Source organism: Hypomesus nipponensis, chromosome 12 (assembly GCF_054491055.1).
Source record: "Hypomesus nipponensis isolate SF chromosome 12, ASM5449105v1, whole genome shotgun sequence".
Classification (NCBI taxonomy): Eukaryota; Metazoa; Chordata; class Actinopteri; order Osmeriformes; family Osmeridae; genus Hypomesus; species Hypomesus nipponensis.
In genome coordinates, this window is record NC_140372.1 from 1,054,312 (window position 1) to 1,070,792 (window position 16,481).

At 43.3% G+C, this 16,481-nt stretch overlaps 2 protein-coding genes across 3 annotated transcripts; both read right to left on the reverse strand.

The window, feature by feature from the left end:
- Nucleotides 1-339: 339 nt before the first annotated feature.
- Nucleotides 340-5,158, reverse strand: ccdc122 (coiled-coil domain containing 122). Of its 2 annotated transcripts, none has more exons than XM_084668666.1 (4): nucleotides 3,834-4,521; nucleotides 1,712-1,828; nucleotides 1,380-1,570; nucleotides 340-1,040 (listed from the first exon to the last, which is right to left on the reverse strand). In XM_084668666.1, the coding sequence occupies exons 1-4, from the start codon at nucleotides 4,407-4,409 to the stop codon at nucleotides 1,034-1,036; spliced, it is 891 nt and encodes a 296-aa protein (XP_084524792.1). In that variant the 5' UTR covers nucleotides 4,410-4,521; the 3' UTR covers nucleotides 340-1,033. The 2 variants fall into 2 exon arrangements, with proteins under 2 accessions (XP_084524792.1, XP_084524793.1); XM_084668667.1 differs by lacking the exon at nucleotides 340-1,040 and adding an exon at nucleotides 4,528-5,158 and having other exon boundaries at nucleotides 1,376-1,570; nucleotides 3,834-4,232.
- A 2,421-nt stretch (nucleotides 5,159-7,579) lies between these two features.
- cybb (cytochrome b-245, beta polypeptide (chronic granulomatous disease)) lies at nucleotides 7,580-15,720 on the reverse strand. The gene is made up of 13 exons (XM_084668665.1): nucleotides 15,620-15,720; nucleotides 15,447-15,539; nucleotides 14,343-14,453; nucleotides 14,067-14,151; nucleotides 13,757-13,902; nucleotides 12,652-12,833; nucleotides 12,056-12,188; nucleotides 11,862-11,954; nucleotides 11,445-11,698; nucleotides 10,244-10,406; nucleotides 9,803-9,949; nucleotides 9,551-9,675; nucleotides 7,580-9,395 (listed from the first exon to the last, which is right to left on the reverse strand). The coding sequence occupies exons 1-13, from the start codon at nucleotides 15,662-15,664 to the stop codon at nucleotides 9,278-9,280; spliced, it is 1,695 nt and encodes a 564-aa protein (XP_084524791.1). The 5' UTR covers nucleotides 15,665-15,720; the 3' UTR covers nucleotides 7,580-9,277.
- Nucleotides 15,721-16,481: the final 761 nt, after the last annotated feature.

Below are 16,481 nucleotides of genomic sequence, written 5' to 3' on the forward strand. Positions count from 1 at the left end.
ACACACACATACACACAAACTCACACACATACACACAAACTCACTCACATACACACAAACTCACTCACACATACACACAAACTCACTCACACACACACATACACACAAACTCACTCACATACACACACATGGCCTTGTTAGCCAGCAGGAGCTGTCCTCTCAAATACACGCAACTGAGCCAGTGGAGCGGAAGCTGGAACAGCATGAACCAAAAGAACGACAGCCTCTAATACAGCCTCGAATGAAACCTCCCTTGGCCTCTAATTCAGCCTCCCCCAGCCTCTAATTCAGACTCAACACCTGTGTCAAACACTACCCTATAGAACACTACTATAAAGGTCTCAATGTATTCCAGTTTATTTGACTTCACATGTGAATGCAAAGATTAGTTTTCAGGATATCTTCTCAAAACTGGTAAAATAATATAAATTCAATGTTACAGTAATGTATAAACAAAAAATCACATCAACAGCACATCAAATATTAGTGAAAAAAGCTCACTGTAAAGAATAAATCCTGTACATTTATTTAACTGTTTCTACAACTCTAAATGAGCCTTAATGTATAAGCTTGTAGAATATTTACATCTTGTTTAAACTCTGAACCCAGACTGGTTAGATCAACAAAACTCAACAGAACACAAACTCATCCAAAGCAGATTTGTCAGAAGTGATCTGGAGGGGAAGGAATTCCAAACGTCCAAACACAGTCCCACACGTCAACACAGAAACTGACATTACACTGACAACAGACTGAGCAAACCTCCCAGGGCTCCCTCAGGTAGCACAGCCTATTTAACATCATTAACAAGAGCAGAGCGCCTGTCACAGTCTTTTGTTATGAGATTAGTTCATTTCATCATGAGCATCAGCAGAGCAGAACAGGCTTCAACACTGCTGAAGTGGATTCTTCCTGAGGACAGAGGCCATCATCTCTCACTAAGGTAAAACACTGTGGGGCTATCATCTCTATCTGTTACACGCTCTGTTTGGGGTGCAACCACACTAGAAAACAATGCCCATGGTTCTTGGTGTTAGAATCTACAAGAAAAAAATAAGAATAAAGGTGTTTAAGTGTAAAATGCTGAGCTTACGTTTCTGTAATGACATATGACTGACAAGACTGCCCCCTGCTGTTCACTGTTAGCAGCTGCCTAAAGACTGCCCCCTGCTGTTCACTGTTAGCAGCTGCCTAAAGACTGCCCCCTGCTGTTCACTGTTAGCAGCTGCCTAAAGACTGCCCCCTGCTGTTCACTGTTAGCAGCTGCCTAAAGACTGCCCCCTGCTGTTCACTGTTAGCAGCTGCCTAAACGTGTTTCCACAAAACAAGAGCACCTGTGGATGGACCCAATAACAAACCATGTCCCCCAGCTCCATCACCTTTCCAGGACGCTCTCTGGAGGATCAGTCAGGAGGGGATCCACCTCCGATGTCTCCAGCTGTGTCCTGAGTGTGTCCACCTGTCCCTGCAGGTGCTGGATGTCAGCAGTCACCTGGCCGTGGCTTGCCTGGGCCTTCTTCAGCTGGCAGTGCAGACGCTTCACTATGGCCTCGTAGCGCCTGGTCTGGATCTGAAGACACACACACACACACACGCACACACACACGCACACACACAACAACACACACACGCACACACTTACACAATTGAAACTAGACAAAAATGTAAGACACAAAATATTCCCTTCTGGCCTCTCCTGTCACAAGCCTACCTCTATGTGTTTTTTTATGCGTGAGTGACTCTCAAACTCCCCGAGGAGCAACTCTCTCTGCTGACTCATGGTCTTTCTGAGGCCTGAGATCTGATCCTTCACTTCATCAATCTCTCTCTGAAAAAACAACAGAGTTTTAAAAGCATTATCCCTGAATAATATAAAATAATGAGCAGTGTTGGGGAGTAACGGAATACATGTACCGGCGTTACGTATTCAGAATACAAATTATCAGTAACTGTACTCTGTTACAGTAACTATTGAAATAATTGGTATTTAGAATACAGTTACATTGTTGAAATCAATGGATTACATTACAATACTTATCTGTTTCACAAGCTTATTCACTCTCTAAATAAATTAAGGCAACCCATGCATTTCCCAGAAGTTCTATCTGGTTGTTTCTACACTGTACGAACACAACTACATCTATCTGGTGGTTTCTACACTGTACGAACACAACTACATCTATCTGGTGGTTTCTACACTGTACGAACACAACTACATCTATCTGGTGGTTTCTACACTGTACGAACACAACTACATCTATCTGGTTGTTTCTACACTGTACGAACACAACTACATCTATCTGGTGGTTTCTACACTGTACGAACACAACTACATCTATCTGGTGGTTTCTACACTGTACGAACACAACTACATCTATCTGGTTGTTTTTACACTGTACGAACACAACTACATTTATCTGGTTGTTTTTACACTGTACGAACACAACTACATTTATCTGGTTGTTTTTACACTGTACGAACACAACTACATTTATCTGGTTGTTTCTACACTGTACGAACACAACTACATTTATCTGGTTGTTTTTACACTGTACGAAAACAACTACATCTATCTGGTGGTTTCTACACTGTACGAACACAACTACATTTATCTGGTTGTTTCTACACTGTACGAACACAACTACATATATCGCTCCCATGTCATTGCCTCTCCTTCTTGGCCAAAAGCATTGCCAATGCATCCCCAGCCATCACATGCCCGGGGGTTGCTAACTCACGTACCATGGTTGGCCAAAGCATACTTCTCATCCACTAGTAGTAGTAGTTCGTAAAAGGCACGTAAGAAATAACGATAGTTAGTTATTTTGCTAGTAGAGAACCCTCGTAACAACTAAGATCCATCGTTATCGGGAAATCACAGTTTAGTAAGCAGGATTTGATGTCCGCATTCCTACACTTAAAAAAAATGCAATTCAAGGTGGAAGTAATCCAAGTATACAGAATATGTTCCTCAGATTGAGTAACGTAACGGAATACGTTACAAAATACATTTGTATTCTGTAACAAAATTCCTTTTGAAAGTATCATTCCCAACACTGATTAAGTACACAATTCTATTTAAAGGAGGATGGTCCAACTAGTGTCTATGACACTGGCATCCTCCAGGACTACAGACAGCCATCCATCCTTGTACAATCTTGAAATCCTCTATGACCTTTGATCTGCTCCTGCCTCACAACCATGCCCTCTGACCTGCTCCTGCCTCACAGCCATGCCCTCTGACCTGCTCCTGCCTCACAGCCATGTCCTCTGACCTGCTCCTGCCTCACAGCCATGCCCTCTGACCTGCTCCTGCCTCACAGCCATGCCCTCTGACCTGCTCCTGCCTCACAGCCATGCCCTCTGACCTGCTCCTGCCTTACAACCATGTCCTCTGACCTGCTCATGCCTCACAGCCTTGCCCTCTGACCTGCTCCTGCCTCACAGCCATGCCCTCTGACCTGCTCCTGCCTCACAACCATGCCCTCTGACCTGCTCCTGCCTCACAGCCATGCCCTCTGACCTGCTCCTGCCTCACAGCCATGCCCTCTGACCTGCTCCTGCCTCACAGCCATGCCCTCTGACCTGCTCCTGCCTCACAGCCATGCCCTCTGACCTGCTACTGCCTCACAGCCATGCCCTCTGACCTGCTCCTGCCTCACAGCCATGCCCTCTGACCTGCTCCTGCCTTACAGCCATGCCCTCTGACCTGCTCCTGCCTCACAGCCATGCCCTCTGACCTGCTACTGCCTCACAGCCATGCCCTCTGACCTGCTCCTGCCTCACAGCCATGCCCTCTGACCTGCTCCTGCCTTACAGCCATGCCCTCTGACCTGCTCCTGCCTCACAGCCATGCCCTCTGGGTTCCTCAGGTCACTGCTCAGCTCCTCCTGTTTCTGCATCAGCGCCTGAACCTTCGCCCTGGTCTCCTCCAGCTCCCTGTGACCCTTCGTCAGCCTCTCTGCCTGCAGCACGGCTGCCTTGTGGCCCTCCATATTGTTTCTATAGGTGTTGTACCCTGCCAGGTCCAGGTGAAAGCGCCCCTCATGCTCCTGTATCTGCAAGCCCAGCTGGGTGTTCAGGTTGTGAGCAGACAGGGAGCTGGAGGTGAGGGTGTCCATGTGTCTCTGCAGCAGCTCCATCTCTCCCTCCACCAGGAGCACTTGCCTGCTGACAGATCTCAGCTCCATCCCAGCCTCCTCCCCTTCCTGGGTTACATCTGCCAGCCTGGCCTGGATACACACTGATGTCACTAACATGCAGCTCAACACTCCCACCACCCACTCAAATGCCTTGGTATTTAATGGACATTTTCGGTTGTCAAGTAATGTGTTGGCAGATGCTTGTATCTGAAGGTGGGCAGCTGAACCTGGGACCTCTGCAGGCTCCACCACTGAAGCTTTACGCATCTTTTTCCATTGATAAATATTGCCAGGGGTGCAGGAAGTTACTCTCTAAGTTAAGATGCTTTACAATCAAATAGATCACAGGGTGGCAGGATGCCAGTCACTGCTAGTCAGTGTTCACCTGCAGACAGCTGAGAGTTTGCTGTTTCTCCTGGAGGGCCACTGACTGAGCGTAGCCTTGCTGAGAGACATCTTCTAGCGCCTCGCTCAGGGAACACTGACACCCGCTTTCCATCTCTGCCATTTCATTGGTCATTTAATTAAATACATTTGAGAAAACAACACTGACACACTTGTAATTATATTAGGCTACAGTAAGGCTAGCTTTACAGTACCAGTACAGTAGGCTAGCTAGTTCAACTGCTGTCTCTACCCAAAGGGCTAGAAATGTAAGATATGGGATTCTATAGGTTAACACACACAATATATAATTAATTTGTTAACACACAAAAGCATTTGACATTCGTAAAAAGAAGGAACATTAGTATGACACACCGAATTACCAACACAATTATCTTCAGCCTCACTGTGTCTGAGGTAGACAGGACACGTCTTCGCGCCAAACCGTAGTTTTATTCACATCTCTGCAGTTTCTGTACTTGAGGCGCTCGTGAAGTAGATGACGTCAGACTACAGTGGACTACAAAACGAAATGTATCCAGTATCCATTAACTACTAGCAAGCAGTACTGATATTAGGCGTGCGTTAGCATAGTGCTAGCTAGCTAAGCCAGCTACTTAGTCCGGCTCAGAGCCATAGAGAGGAAGAGTTGCTCAACTCCATTGCCTTCGATGAGACGTTATTTTTCAAATATAGCCGCAGAAATGTTCCAATCAAATCAGCCGTGTCATTGAGAAACAGTTGTATGACAACACTGTTCAAAGGTATTAAGTTACATTTGCACCATGTTTAATCTTTTAAAAATGTTATCACAGTTGAATGGCAGTAGCAAAATAGTTGTAGCATCTAAGCTCATGTTCTACCATCTAGTTAACGTTAAATGTACTAGATTCTAGTAGCCTACATTTAGCTAATTGTATAACTTAACATTTACTAAACAGTAACCCCTGGTGGTCACAGTTTTCGATAGACCACTGATTGCGGCACAACACCAGCGTAGGCAACTTAAGCATTTTACTTCCGCAAACATACGTTAAAAACAGCCTTCTTGATTCTACATGGCACCTGCCAGCTCCAAAGCACATTACTCTGCGCCATGGGCGTAGGTTAAGGATTTAGGAAGGTAGGCCTACTAGTCCCCACCAATATTTTAGGATGACAAAATTGTCCACACCAACAATTTAACGAACTCCTTTATGCTGCAATTTGGATCGATTCCGAAAAATATATTTTGCACAATATATTTGCAAAACTCATTCGTATTATTGTTCGTCGCCCAGAAAAGTGAAAAAAAAATCTAAGTTAACCAATGCGCCCTCGAGCCTGCGAGACAAGATGTCATTTAATTGGCTGAAGTGGCAGTCAGAAACACTTCTTGAATCTTGACTTGCAGACAGAGAGCTGTCAGTAGTCTGACACTGTAAACTACTAAATAAGCCAGGAAATAATAAAGCCTCATATTAGGTATTTTTGAACCTTTTGTGTTTTGTAGATAAGAAAATGTCACCCAAAAAGAACAGATGTATCCGAAGTTTTTTCACCACCCAAAGAGTAGCTATCAAGAAGGTCGTTGTTAGTTAGCTAGCACGAAAACTATACACACAGTGCAAACCTGCTAGCCTTACATCGCCACCCATTCTACAATGGAAAACATGTTTTGAAAGTTGTAAGTGTAGTAGAGCATGTAACTTTTGCTTGTATTAAATCCATCCCTAGCGTCTGCTATCTTTCGACCAGTGTGTTAGCAGCGGCTGGTCTTTTTGAAGCCAGAATTATAAAGCTAATCTACCCACATAATGGGACCGTGCTAATTAGCCTAGTACCAGCAGGCTAGCAACTCAAAAGTGATATTAACTAGTAATAAGTAGTAGATCCCTTGGATAGTAATATGGCTATCCCTGTAATCTCGACCAATGTCAGCTGTCAACTAAGCATGGTTAGTGTCAGTATTGCTAACACTAACTATAATTGCTAAATCACTGTGCAGGAAAAACAGCACCCTGAAGCTACAGATGTAGAGCAGGTTGGTGATGAATCAGCATCAGGGGTTCAGTTGAGAAGTTGAATTGTCCATTTTGGTAAAGATTGCATTACATTTCTGTTTTTTAAGGGATGTTAAGACAATGTTACCCATGAATGTTATCATTCATCCTTATACTTGTAGGTAGTTAAATGGTGCTATAAATCGGGATGCCCAAATATAATTCATTATTTCATTGCTCAGAATTCCAGTACAGATGATGTAGGCCTGGTACAGTCCCGTAAAACCTGAACCAATTACCTACATATATATATTATTTTTTAATTTTGGGGGGGGGGGGGGGGGGGCAGTGTCCTTACCAAAGCTGAGACCAAACCTACGCCCTTGCTCTGCGCTGCAAAGACAAGCTCTGACCAGAAGAAACAAACACAAGGTGAATTTACAGGGTCGGTCAGCTGTGTTTGTATGAACAGAAAGCGTGTTAGTCAGAAAAACATGAAAACTTAAACAACATTGTGAGGTAACTCTTAAAGGGGTGATTGACTGGGTTTTTTGGGTGTTTCACATCGTTCCTTAAGGTCTCCGAATAGGGTATGTGACATTGGTTGGGCTGAAAATGGCCTGGGTGCTGTTCTATGCCCCCTGATGCTTCCATTGAATTTGTTCCGGGAAAAAAACGCTAGCTTTTCTCCTTTTATGGTATGCTAATGAATATATGGATGAGCAGCGCGCTGATTGGTTGGTTTACAATGAGTGAAGCTACGGAGCAAAGACGCAACGCGGCCAACAGAACTCATTGAAACAAGGTGGCGACTTGAAATAAAAACATACAAATACATCTATTGTGTCTACACAACACTGTTTTCAACAGATTGACTAGATATCATTTGAAATGATTACGTTAATTGTTTCCGCTTCTGATGTCGAAGCAAACAGGATCGACTTAGGTGGGTAAGGTTAGCACTACAGCTTAGCAAAAAAACTATCGTGATTCAACTCAGCTTCAGTTAGCTCTAGACTAGCTGTCTTGCTGAAAAATAGATCTGGACAAACATGCATCTTGAATTGTAGATTTACATGACAACATCGGTTATTTATTTGAATGAAACACAGTCAGGAACATGAAATAACGTTAGCCCCATAGCCAATAAACTGAATCATCACACATTGTTCCAATGCTAGATACAGGCAGGATACGTTAGCATTGCTAATAACTATTAGCGACAACATAATACGACAGCTTGCGGTTGTGATGAACATAAGGTCGGAAGAGCATCTCCAGAAAACCAGAGGGCGGGTAATTGTACATTTTGGGGCGTGACAAAGTTGATGCTGCAACTTGTGACATCACAAGTTGCTCTGTTTCAAAAGCTAGCATTTACAAGTTGCAGTTTAAAAATAGTAGTGAGAAGTTAAATTTTGATAGGAAAGAGGTTTCAATGGACTTTGAGGTTCTCTGTATGTCTAGCAATCTAGCAATCAATCGCCTTTTTAAGGAGTGGAAGAGTAGGCCACTGCTGTAATTATCATATTTTGCATGTTTTATTCACAATCTGACTTTGATAGCTGCTTTGGCTCACTTAGTCTAAAACGTTGTGAATCTAAATATCCTTACTAAAAGAGAATTGTGTTTTTAAATGTAAAAATCCCTGAATCTTTTAAAAGCCTAAACCAAGGCTAGATGCACTGTTCTAATTTACAGGTGTAGGCCTACTGTATCTATAGCCTATTAAAAACCTTCCGTAGCAACACCTTGTCCCTAGCAACACAACGTTTTCAAGTGTTTTGTTGATCACAGACTGAAGAAACACTCTTACATGGACTGAAATAAAATGATCCGTTTCTTGTAAACGCCTTTGTTCGAATAATTGCGGTCCGACTACGATCCGATCGACACCCCGAGATAACTCGATCCGAGTCGATTGATAATTCGGACATTGCATGCTTGTAAACGATGAATTGGACTATTAACTGGACTCTGCGTCTTTGCGCATGCTTGAGATCCCGCCGCCCTCCCTCCCAGGTCGTGACCTGGAAGTCGAAAAAGATGATAAGTTGTCGCTGCCGGGAGCCCCGGCCCTGCAAAAACAAACAACGCGAGCCAATAGCGCCGTTTGCATTTGCAGTACTCCTATTGTCATCATGCACGAAATGTAGAGGGGACGTAGCTTCACGTTGCTCTCCGTTCGCAGTCTTTCTCAAAATGTTGATGTTGTTGTTGGTAGTGGTGAAGAAGTCAAGCGGAAAGGGCTGTATCACCACTAGTTGTAATAAAAACTGCGCCACGTACCGTACTGGGAAATGACATGCTTTCGGCCAATGATTCAGTTTATTCACTGCCATATATATTCGGATAATAGCAGTTGCCCCAAAAAAATGCATTATCCGAATAAAGCTAGATTCGAATTTAGATAAACTATTTAGAAAAGGGAAGACATTTTCAACAGAGACTTTCCAGTTCCAGTTTCTGTGCTCTGTTGGCAAATACAGAGAAGTTCCACATATTTGTGCAACTAAAGAGAAGTTCCACATATTTGTGCAAGAAAGCCAACATGTATTCATGACATTATCACCAATATTGTTACTCATATTAAATATGTTTGGTGTTGCAGAAGTGGTTTTATAGAAGTTGGTGTCATAGAAGTGGATGGTGTAGAAGTTGGAGTTATAGAATATGTTGTCCCAGTTGGTGTTATAGTAGGTGTCCCAGTTGGTGTTATAGTAGGTGTCCCAGTTGGTGTTATAGTAGGTGCTATAAGTACTCTGGAAGCTAAAAGTTTTCTTTGTTAAATATGAACTTCACGCCTCCCTCCGTGTGGGACTGACACTGCTTCCCCAGAGCTTCAGCAAGCTGGGTGGGGCCACAGAGGAACACTCCCACCTTACTCCTGCAGGCCCAAACACACACACACAAACAGTGTTACAATATTACAACATCATTTTTCTTGAAAGACTCAATATCTCCTGTTGCACACATCATCATAGGTCAATTGACCTAACAGTGTCTGTTTCCATTGAGCCATTTCCATGGGAACACACTCACCCTGGGTGATTGGTTCCTATGGAGCTGAACTCGCTGTCCCAGTTGGGCTTCCCATAGAGAGTCTTCTGCTTCAGACCGGTGATGGGGTCGCTCTCAGATTCATGGTGAACTCTGAAGTGGGCTGCCTTTAACATTGAATAATTATAATTAATTAATCATAAAGACATTGATACTACTGAGTGGTCTCAGGAGGCTGCTATGTTAACTATTACATGCAAGTTATTTATGTGTTGTGAGTTTGTATTTTCTTACTTCAGTCTCTTTCCACCTGGTGAGGTAAATGTTGTAGCTGAGAAAGTCACCCATCCCCTTCTCTGTCATCTGGCCCTCCAGAGACTGCAGCAGGTCTGCAAACCACTCAAAGGCCTGGGTCTCAGGACACAGCCAGTAGAAGTAGATCTGACACAGAAGACGTTGAAGGGCAGAAGTCAGACATCAGCAGGCTGGGACATGATGGGACGAGTCTGATGCGATGCGTTCTGTCTGAGGTAATAAATATGCTGTGCAGTGTGGTGAGATCTGCTTGGCATGGCAGGCCTCCTTTATAGCGGGTGTGGTATTACCAGGGCATTAGAATACACTGCTAAAAAGAAAACCTATCAGTAGGTTGGACGATACAAGATAAAAAATATACATTATCAGCTCATTATCAGAACTGATTGGATAAAACAGATTGCCTCTGAGCAAGCTCACCTTCTTGGTGAAGACGTTCTGGTTCTTCTGGATGTGTTTGTACCACACTGACTTGAGGATGGAGGCAAAGGGAGTGACCCCGATGCCAGCACCCACGAGCATCACCACCTCGTATCCGAAGACGTCTTCACTGGCGGTGCCAAACGGACCGTCGATGGCCATCCTGCGAGCGAGGGGCACACCGCCGCTGTCAGAGCTGTGCCCTTCTGATCCCGGATTATTTACTCAGTCTGAACTATGTTCATGTCTTTGTATAAAGTGTAAAACTGCATATTTATTTTATTGTTAGCTACATATACAAATGTATATCAGAGAAAATGTGTCCTATATTCTGTAGCTATTTATTGGAAGTATCTGTTTATGGCATGATAAAGTTCTGAGACTGTCCCGGCTGTAACCCATTAAAACGTTATCTGGATGGTTGGATATGAATGAATTTGCTTGAGTGTTTTTTTAGGTTAGGGCTGTCATTAGGGTCAGGGTTAGGTTAGGGCTGTCATTAGGGTCAGGGTTAGGTTAGGGCTGTCATTAGGGTCAGGGTTAGGTTAGGGCTGTCATTAGGGTCAGGGTTAGGTTAGGGCTGTCATTAGGGTTAGGTTAGGGCTGTCATTAGGGTTAGGTTAGGGCTGTCATTAGGGTTAGGTTAGGGCTGTCATTAGGGTCAGGTTAGGGCTGTCATTAGGGTTAGGTTAGGGCTGTCATTAGGGTTAGGTTAGGGCTGTCATTAGGGTCAGGTTAGGGCTGTCATTAGGGTTAGGTTAGGGCTGTCATTAGGGTCAGGTTAGGGCTGTCATTTCACTTTCCACAGGCTCAAGTGGCTTCTAAACCTTCTTCCTCCTCTAGGTCAGTAGAGTCTGCTATATGGAAATCATGGAAACTTTTGAACTCTTACAAAATCCTTTTCACTAAATATCCTCTTACATGCTCCTTCCTGATAACAACTTCTCTTTGTTACAACATAACCCACCGCATCCCACAACTGCCTTTGGCTCAGTGGTTAGGACAGCTTTAAACACACGGGAATGCATTTTCTCCATGCACATCCTACATCACAATCACACATTTACATCACTTGTAAAACAATTAAACGCACACATATTTGAACATAAAAACAAGAAAAGAAAATGATCACAGGGAGAGGGGGGTGTTGTAAAACATACAGTAAAGTTTACAAACATACAGAGTGTGTAAAGAAACATACTTGGGCAGTTTCCAGGCATCCTGGGGCGCCGCGCAGTCGCCTCCACAAGCCTTGTAGAGGCCCTGCGTCCAGTCGCCCACGATGCGGATGTGGACGCTGAAGTGGTCCTCCTCGGGGGCCGAGGTGAGGGTGAAGGGGTGCCACTCCAGACTGGAGACAGAAGGGCACTGCATGAAGACGTACTGACCCACCTCCATCCTGAACCCCTTCCTCTTCATCTGTAGCTCCAGGGTCTTGGAGGGGTGCATCACCACCTGGGGGATCAGCACCAGGACGTTTTCAGCGAGAGACTGACTCCGGTGACTCAGCGGGAGACTCCTGGAACTACCTGCTGTACTTTCCATACGCGCAATTTGTACACTGCTTATGGAAAAAAGCTAAAAACGAATCAAATATGAAACATTGAAAAAGACAGACCTTGGTGATGACCACCTTCTGCTGGGAGCGGACGAAACGCACCAGCCTCTCACACACATAGAGGATCATGGGGCCCACCACCCACTTCCATGTCTGCAACAAGGCCAAAGGACGGTTCTCAGAAAGCAGGTCTAGAGCCTGGCTCAGGAGTGTAAACATGTCATGTTCTGGAAGAGACTGGAGAGCATGCTCACCATTGGGGGGTTCCCGGCAAACTCAGGTTGAGGGCAAATGGTTCCGTTTTGCCCCCAGGCCTCAAACTGGTCTTTGCATTGCAGCGGTTTGTGTTTGTCCAGGCTGCTGGCTGTCTGTCCTCTCACAATACGCCTGTGGTCCAGACAAGTCACAGGTTATGTTACCACATCCCGCAGTGTCGTCTTGGTGTAACATTCCCCACACACATGCAGGGGTGTAAACACACATGCAGAGGAGTTAGTAGACCTCTGAATGTCTCTAGACACGTAGATGTCAGATCACATTGTTCATGTATCCATTGTGTTGTAACTCATCACAACCTTTCACCTATAGCCATAGTAGCGATGTTTGGCCTTCTTTTCAAGAACTATAATAAAACTATACTATATGATTCAGTAATAGCTATAGTAAAACTGCAGGTCTTGTGTGCGGTGTACAGATTGACTAGCATTTATACTTTACACATTTAAACTTACAACTGTCAGCAGTAAGACAATACTATAGATATGTATTAGTATGTTACTATGAGATGTATTGTTAGTGTTTTCGGATTCCAACTGATGCTGCTAAACCTGTCGTGAGACATCCCACTCACCCAAATCCATGGAAAACCAGGCCAATGAAGAAGATGATGAAGAGGTGGTGGGTGTACCAGAACACCTCAAAGTATGACCTCCGGATGACCTCCATGGATGAGGTGATGATGAGGATGAGGGACAGGGTGATAGCCACGCCCGTCAGACCAGCGATTGTGGTGAACATCACAATAGTAGGGTTCTGTTTACAGGAAGAGAAATTAGGTTTGAAGTTATCTGTAAATTACCAAATGTTTCTTCTATTGTAGTACTGACTCAAGTGTATCATACATTTTTGTATTTGTACTTCTCCCACTTCCCTTTTATATTTCCATTGTTACATAAAGGGTTAGGGTTAGGTTAAAAACAGCTAATGTTGCATACAGCCTGAATAATACATTATGCCTTTTGGGATTATGTAGAGTAATTCCCTTTGTCCTTTATTTCACTGCTGATGACACAGTCATAGATCACCATGTCACACACGTGCACACAATCAGTGTGCTTAATTACCTTTAATAACATGTGCAGAAGTTGCAAGTCCCGTCATTTAAATGGAATCGGTACCATGGGAATAAGTGAAGAAATCCAGATGGTAACATGATGGGTTAGAGTTAATATGATGAAGTGACATGATGGGTTAGAGTTAATATGATGAAGTGACATGATGGGTTAGAGTTAATATGATGAAGTGACATGATGGGTTAGAGTTAATATGATGAAGTGACATGATGGGTTAGAGTTAATATGATGAAGTGACATGATGGGTTAGAGTTAATATGATGAAGTGACATGATGGGTTAGAGTTAATATGATGAAGTGACATGATGGGTTAGAGTTAATATGATGAAGTGACATGATGGGTTAGAGTTAATATGATGAAGTGACATGATGGGTTAGAGTTAATATGATGAAGTGACATGATGGGTTAGAGTTAATATGATGAAGTGACATGATGGGTTAGGGTTAATATCGTGAAACTGACAAACTGATATAGTGTTTAATCATAGTGTTTATATTTAAGCCTGTCTGACTATGGTTTGTGTTTTTTTTTGGTACTTTACTAAGGATATAATTTCACAAGAAAATCTTCTATGAATTCTCATATGAAGACAAAAGACTTACAGTCTGGTTGCTTCTGATTGGGTTCAGGTAGGAGGCATTGTCCCCGTTACCAATCTGAGAGAGGACATGCGGCAGCTGGTTGCTCCCCAGCAGCTGTGCGTCCATGAACCACTCAAAGTTGAACAGGTGGGCGATGATATGGACCGCTGGACCCCCGGAGAAAGGAACAGAGAGAGATATTTTTTTAAAACTTGAATAATATAGTTGAGTTAATAAATACACATTCATAAATTAAAGTGACAATCGAAAGTTTGAAAATACCACAGAGTAAAAACTCTTCCTAGAGTAGTGTTTGCGTGTGGAGGACTACCTGTGTGAAAGGCGATCATGTACGCCACCAGCTTGTGGAACGTCAGATTTCGATCCAGCTGTCGGGCAGCTGTACGGCTGCAACACTAAACACAATTTAAATATCCACACAGTCATCAGTACGCATTTATAAACCACTGTATCACTTGTCAATACCTTCTTAAAATGACCTTACTAAGACGTGCCTTAGAACAAAACAGGTCTTTACGGTTTTAGATATTTTTATTGTACTACAGTATGTGACGTGAGAAAAACACAACACGAAGTTGAGGATCACCTGAATGGTCCCGCGCAGGAAAGACAGAAGGTTTCTACACACTGGGAGCAGGATGAGCATGCAGTTGAAGTTCAGACAGGCGGCAGGGGCCCTCGCCCAGGACAGGGCATCCTGCCAAGACAGGGTTAGGGTTAGGGCTAACCATGCCAACACAGGGTTAGGGCTAACCATGCCAACACAGGGTTAGGGCTAACCATGCCAACACAGGGTTAGGGCTAACCATGCCAACACAAGGTTAGGGCTAACCATGCCAACACAAGGTTAGGGCTAACCATGCCAACACAGGGTTAGGGCTAACCATGCCAACACAAGGTTAGGGCTAACCATGCCAACACAGGGTTAGGGCTAACCATGCCAACACAGGGTTAGGGCTAACCATGCCAACACAGGGTTAGGGCTAACCATGCCAACACAGGGGACACACTCAGTACAACGCCATCAAACAACCACAGCCCAACTGTCCAAACATCCACAAGAGGATTTTGTATAATGAGTCATATTAACCTATTAATGTTTTTTTTATGTTGTTTTTTTCTTGACATGTCTATCACACAGGAAATCAAGGGGATTCTTGTGTACACTTTTTCTGATGTCCTTGTAAATAGTTTTTGATCAAATTAATTGAAATGGGAGTGAGAGAGACATAATGACACGCAGAAACAGATATGACCAGAAACACACGATCAGGAAAAAAAACACCTGAAAGTTTCACTTCTGCCGTTGTGACCACCTGGCAGTCAGCTCCAGTCAACTTGTGTACTCAGACAGTATCAGACTTAATACATCAACACTTGTTGTATTTCTTGTGTAATTTTGGGTTAAATGGGCACAGCACAAAAGAAAAGTACAATTTCAGAAGTTCTTTTTAAGTTTAAGTTTTTTTAACTATATTAAGTATGTGTTATATTAGGTTTTGTGTACAATGCAAGTACATTTAGCAAATACAATTTAAGAAGTTTTTATTGACCTAAATTGTAACAAATAAGCCTGTGTTATATTAGCCATATCCTGTTAATTATTACATTCTTCACAATGTAAATACATGTACAAAAACCATGTGTATATACAATGTCGTTTTTTTAAAGATGATTGTGAACAGCTCACCCCCAGGAGAACTCTGGTGTAGAACCACCGCTCAGTCAAGAAGGCCATGTAGAAATGAACAAACAGGAAGGCATTGAGCCCCAGCCACACCAGCTGAGGACACATACATTTGTTATTAAAACTACAATAACAAAGCAGAAATGTGGACAAATGTCCTAAAGTTAGAAACTCACAATGACAAAGATGGAGAGTCCTTCGTTGGCAACAAAGCTACCCATTGTGAGACAACAGAGAGAGATACTGTGTGTGTGGAGGAGAGGCAGAATGTGGTGAGAGTGAATGAGGAGTCTCTAATAATCCAACAAACAAGGAAGTGCTCTAATGTTACGACCACAGGCCGCATGAACAAGCAAGGGTTTGCCTCACAGACGGCATCGACTTCATTTCCATCGTAGGGTTAGGGTTGTGACTTATTCTATTTTTGCCTGTCAATCCCATCAAAGGTGTTCAATTACATTATCTTCATTGACCTTAAAGCATTGAAACAGATTCCAAAAGAAAAGTTATAGTACCAAATGTAGAATCAATGAGAAACAGATGTCCTTGGTGCTATGTAGGAGAATGCTGATGTGATAAGGGATGGTAAGTAAGTACATTTTATTTATAAAGCACACTTTGTGCTATAAAAGTAGTATAAAGGTGTATAAAAGTAGTTTGTCCGCAGACCTCAGTGACCTAATAGGTGCGTGTAGTTGTATGAGGTCCGAGAAATTCCAAGGGGCCAAAGGGGCCAAAGGGGCCTGTCCATTAAGAGCTTTAAAAACAAACAATAACATAAATGTGTTCTATACTGGACAGGAAGCCAGTGGAAAGACTGGGGAGATGTGATCAAACTTCCTAATGGATGATAAAATTCTGGCAGCAGCATTCTGCACCATCTGAAGACGGGAGACTGAGGACACCATCATAAAGGGAATTACAGTAATCTAAACGTGAAGTGATAAAAGCATGAATAACAGTTTCAAGGTATTCAAAAGACAATGCAGATTTAAACTTAGGGACCTGGGTCAAAATCACCATAAAGTGCCTTTGAGA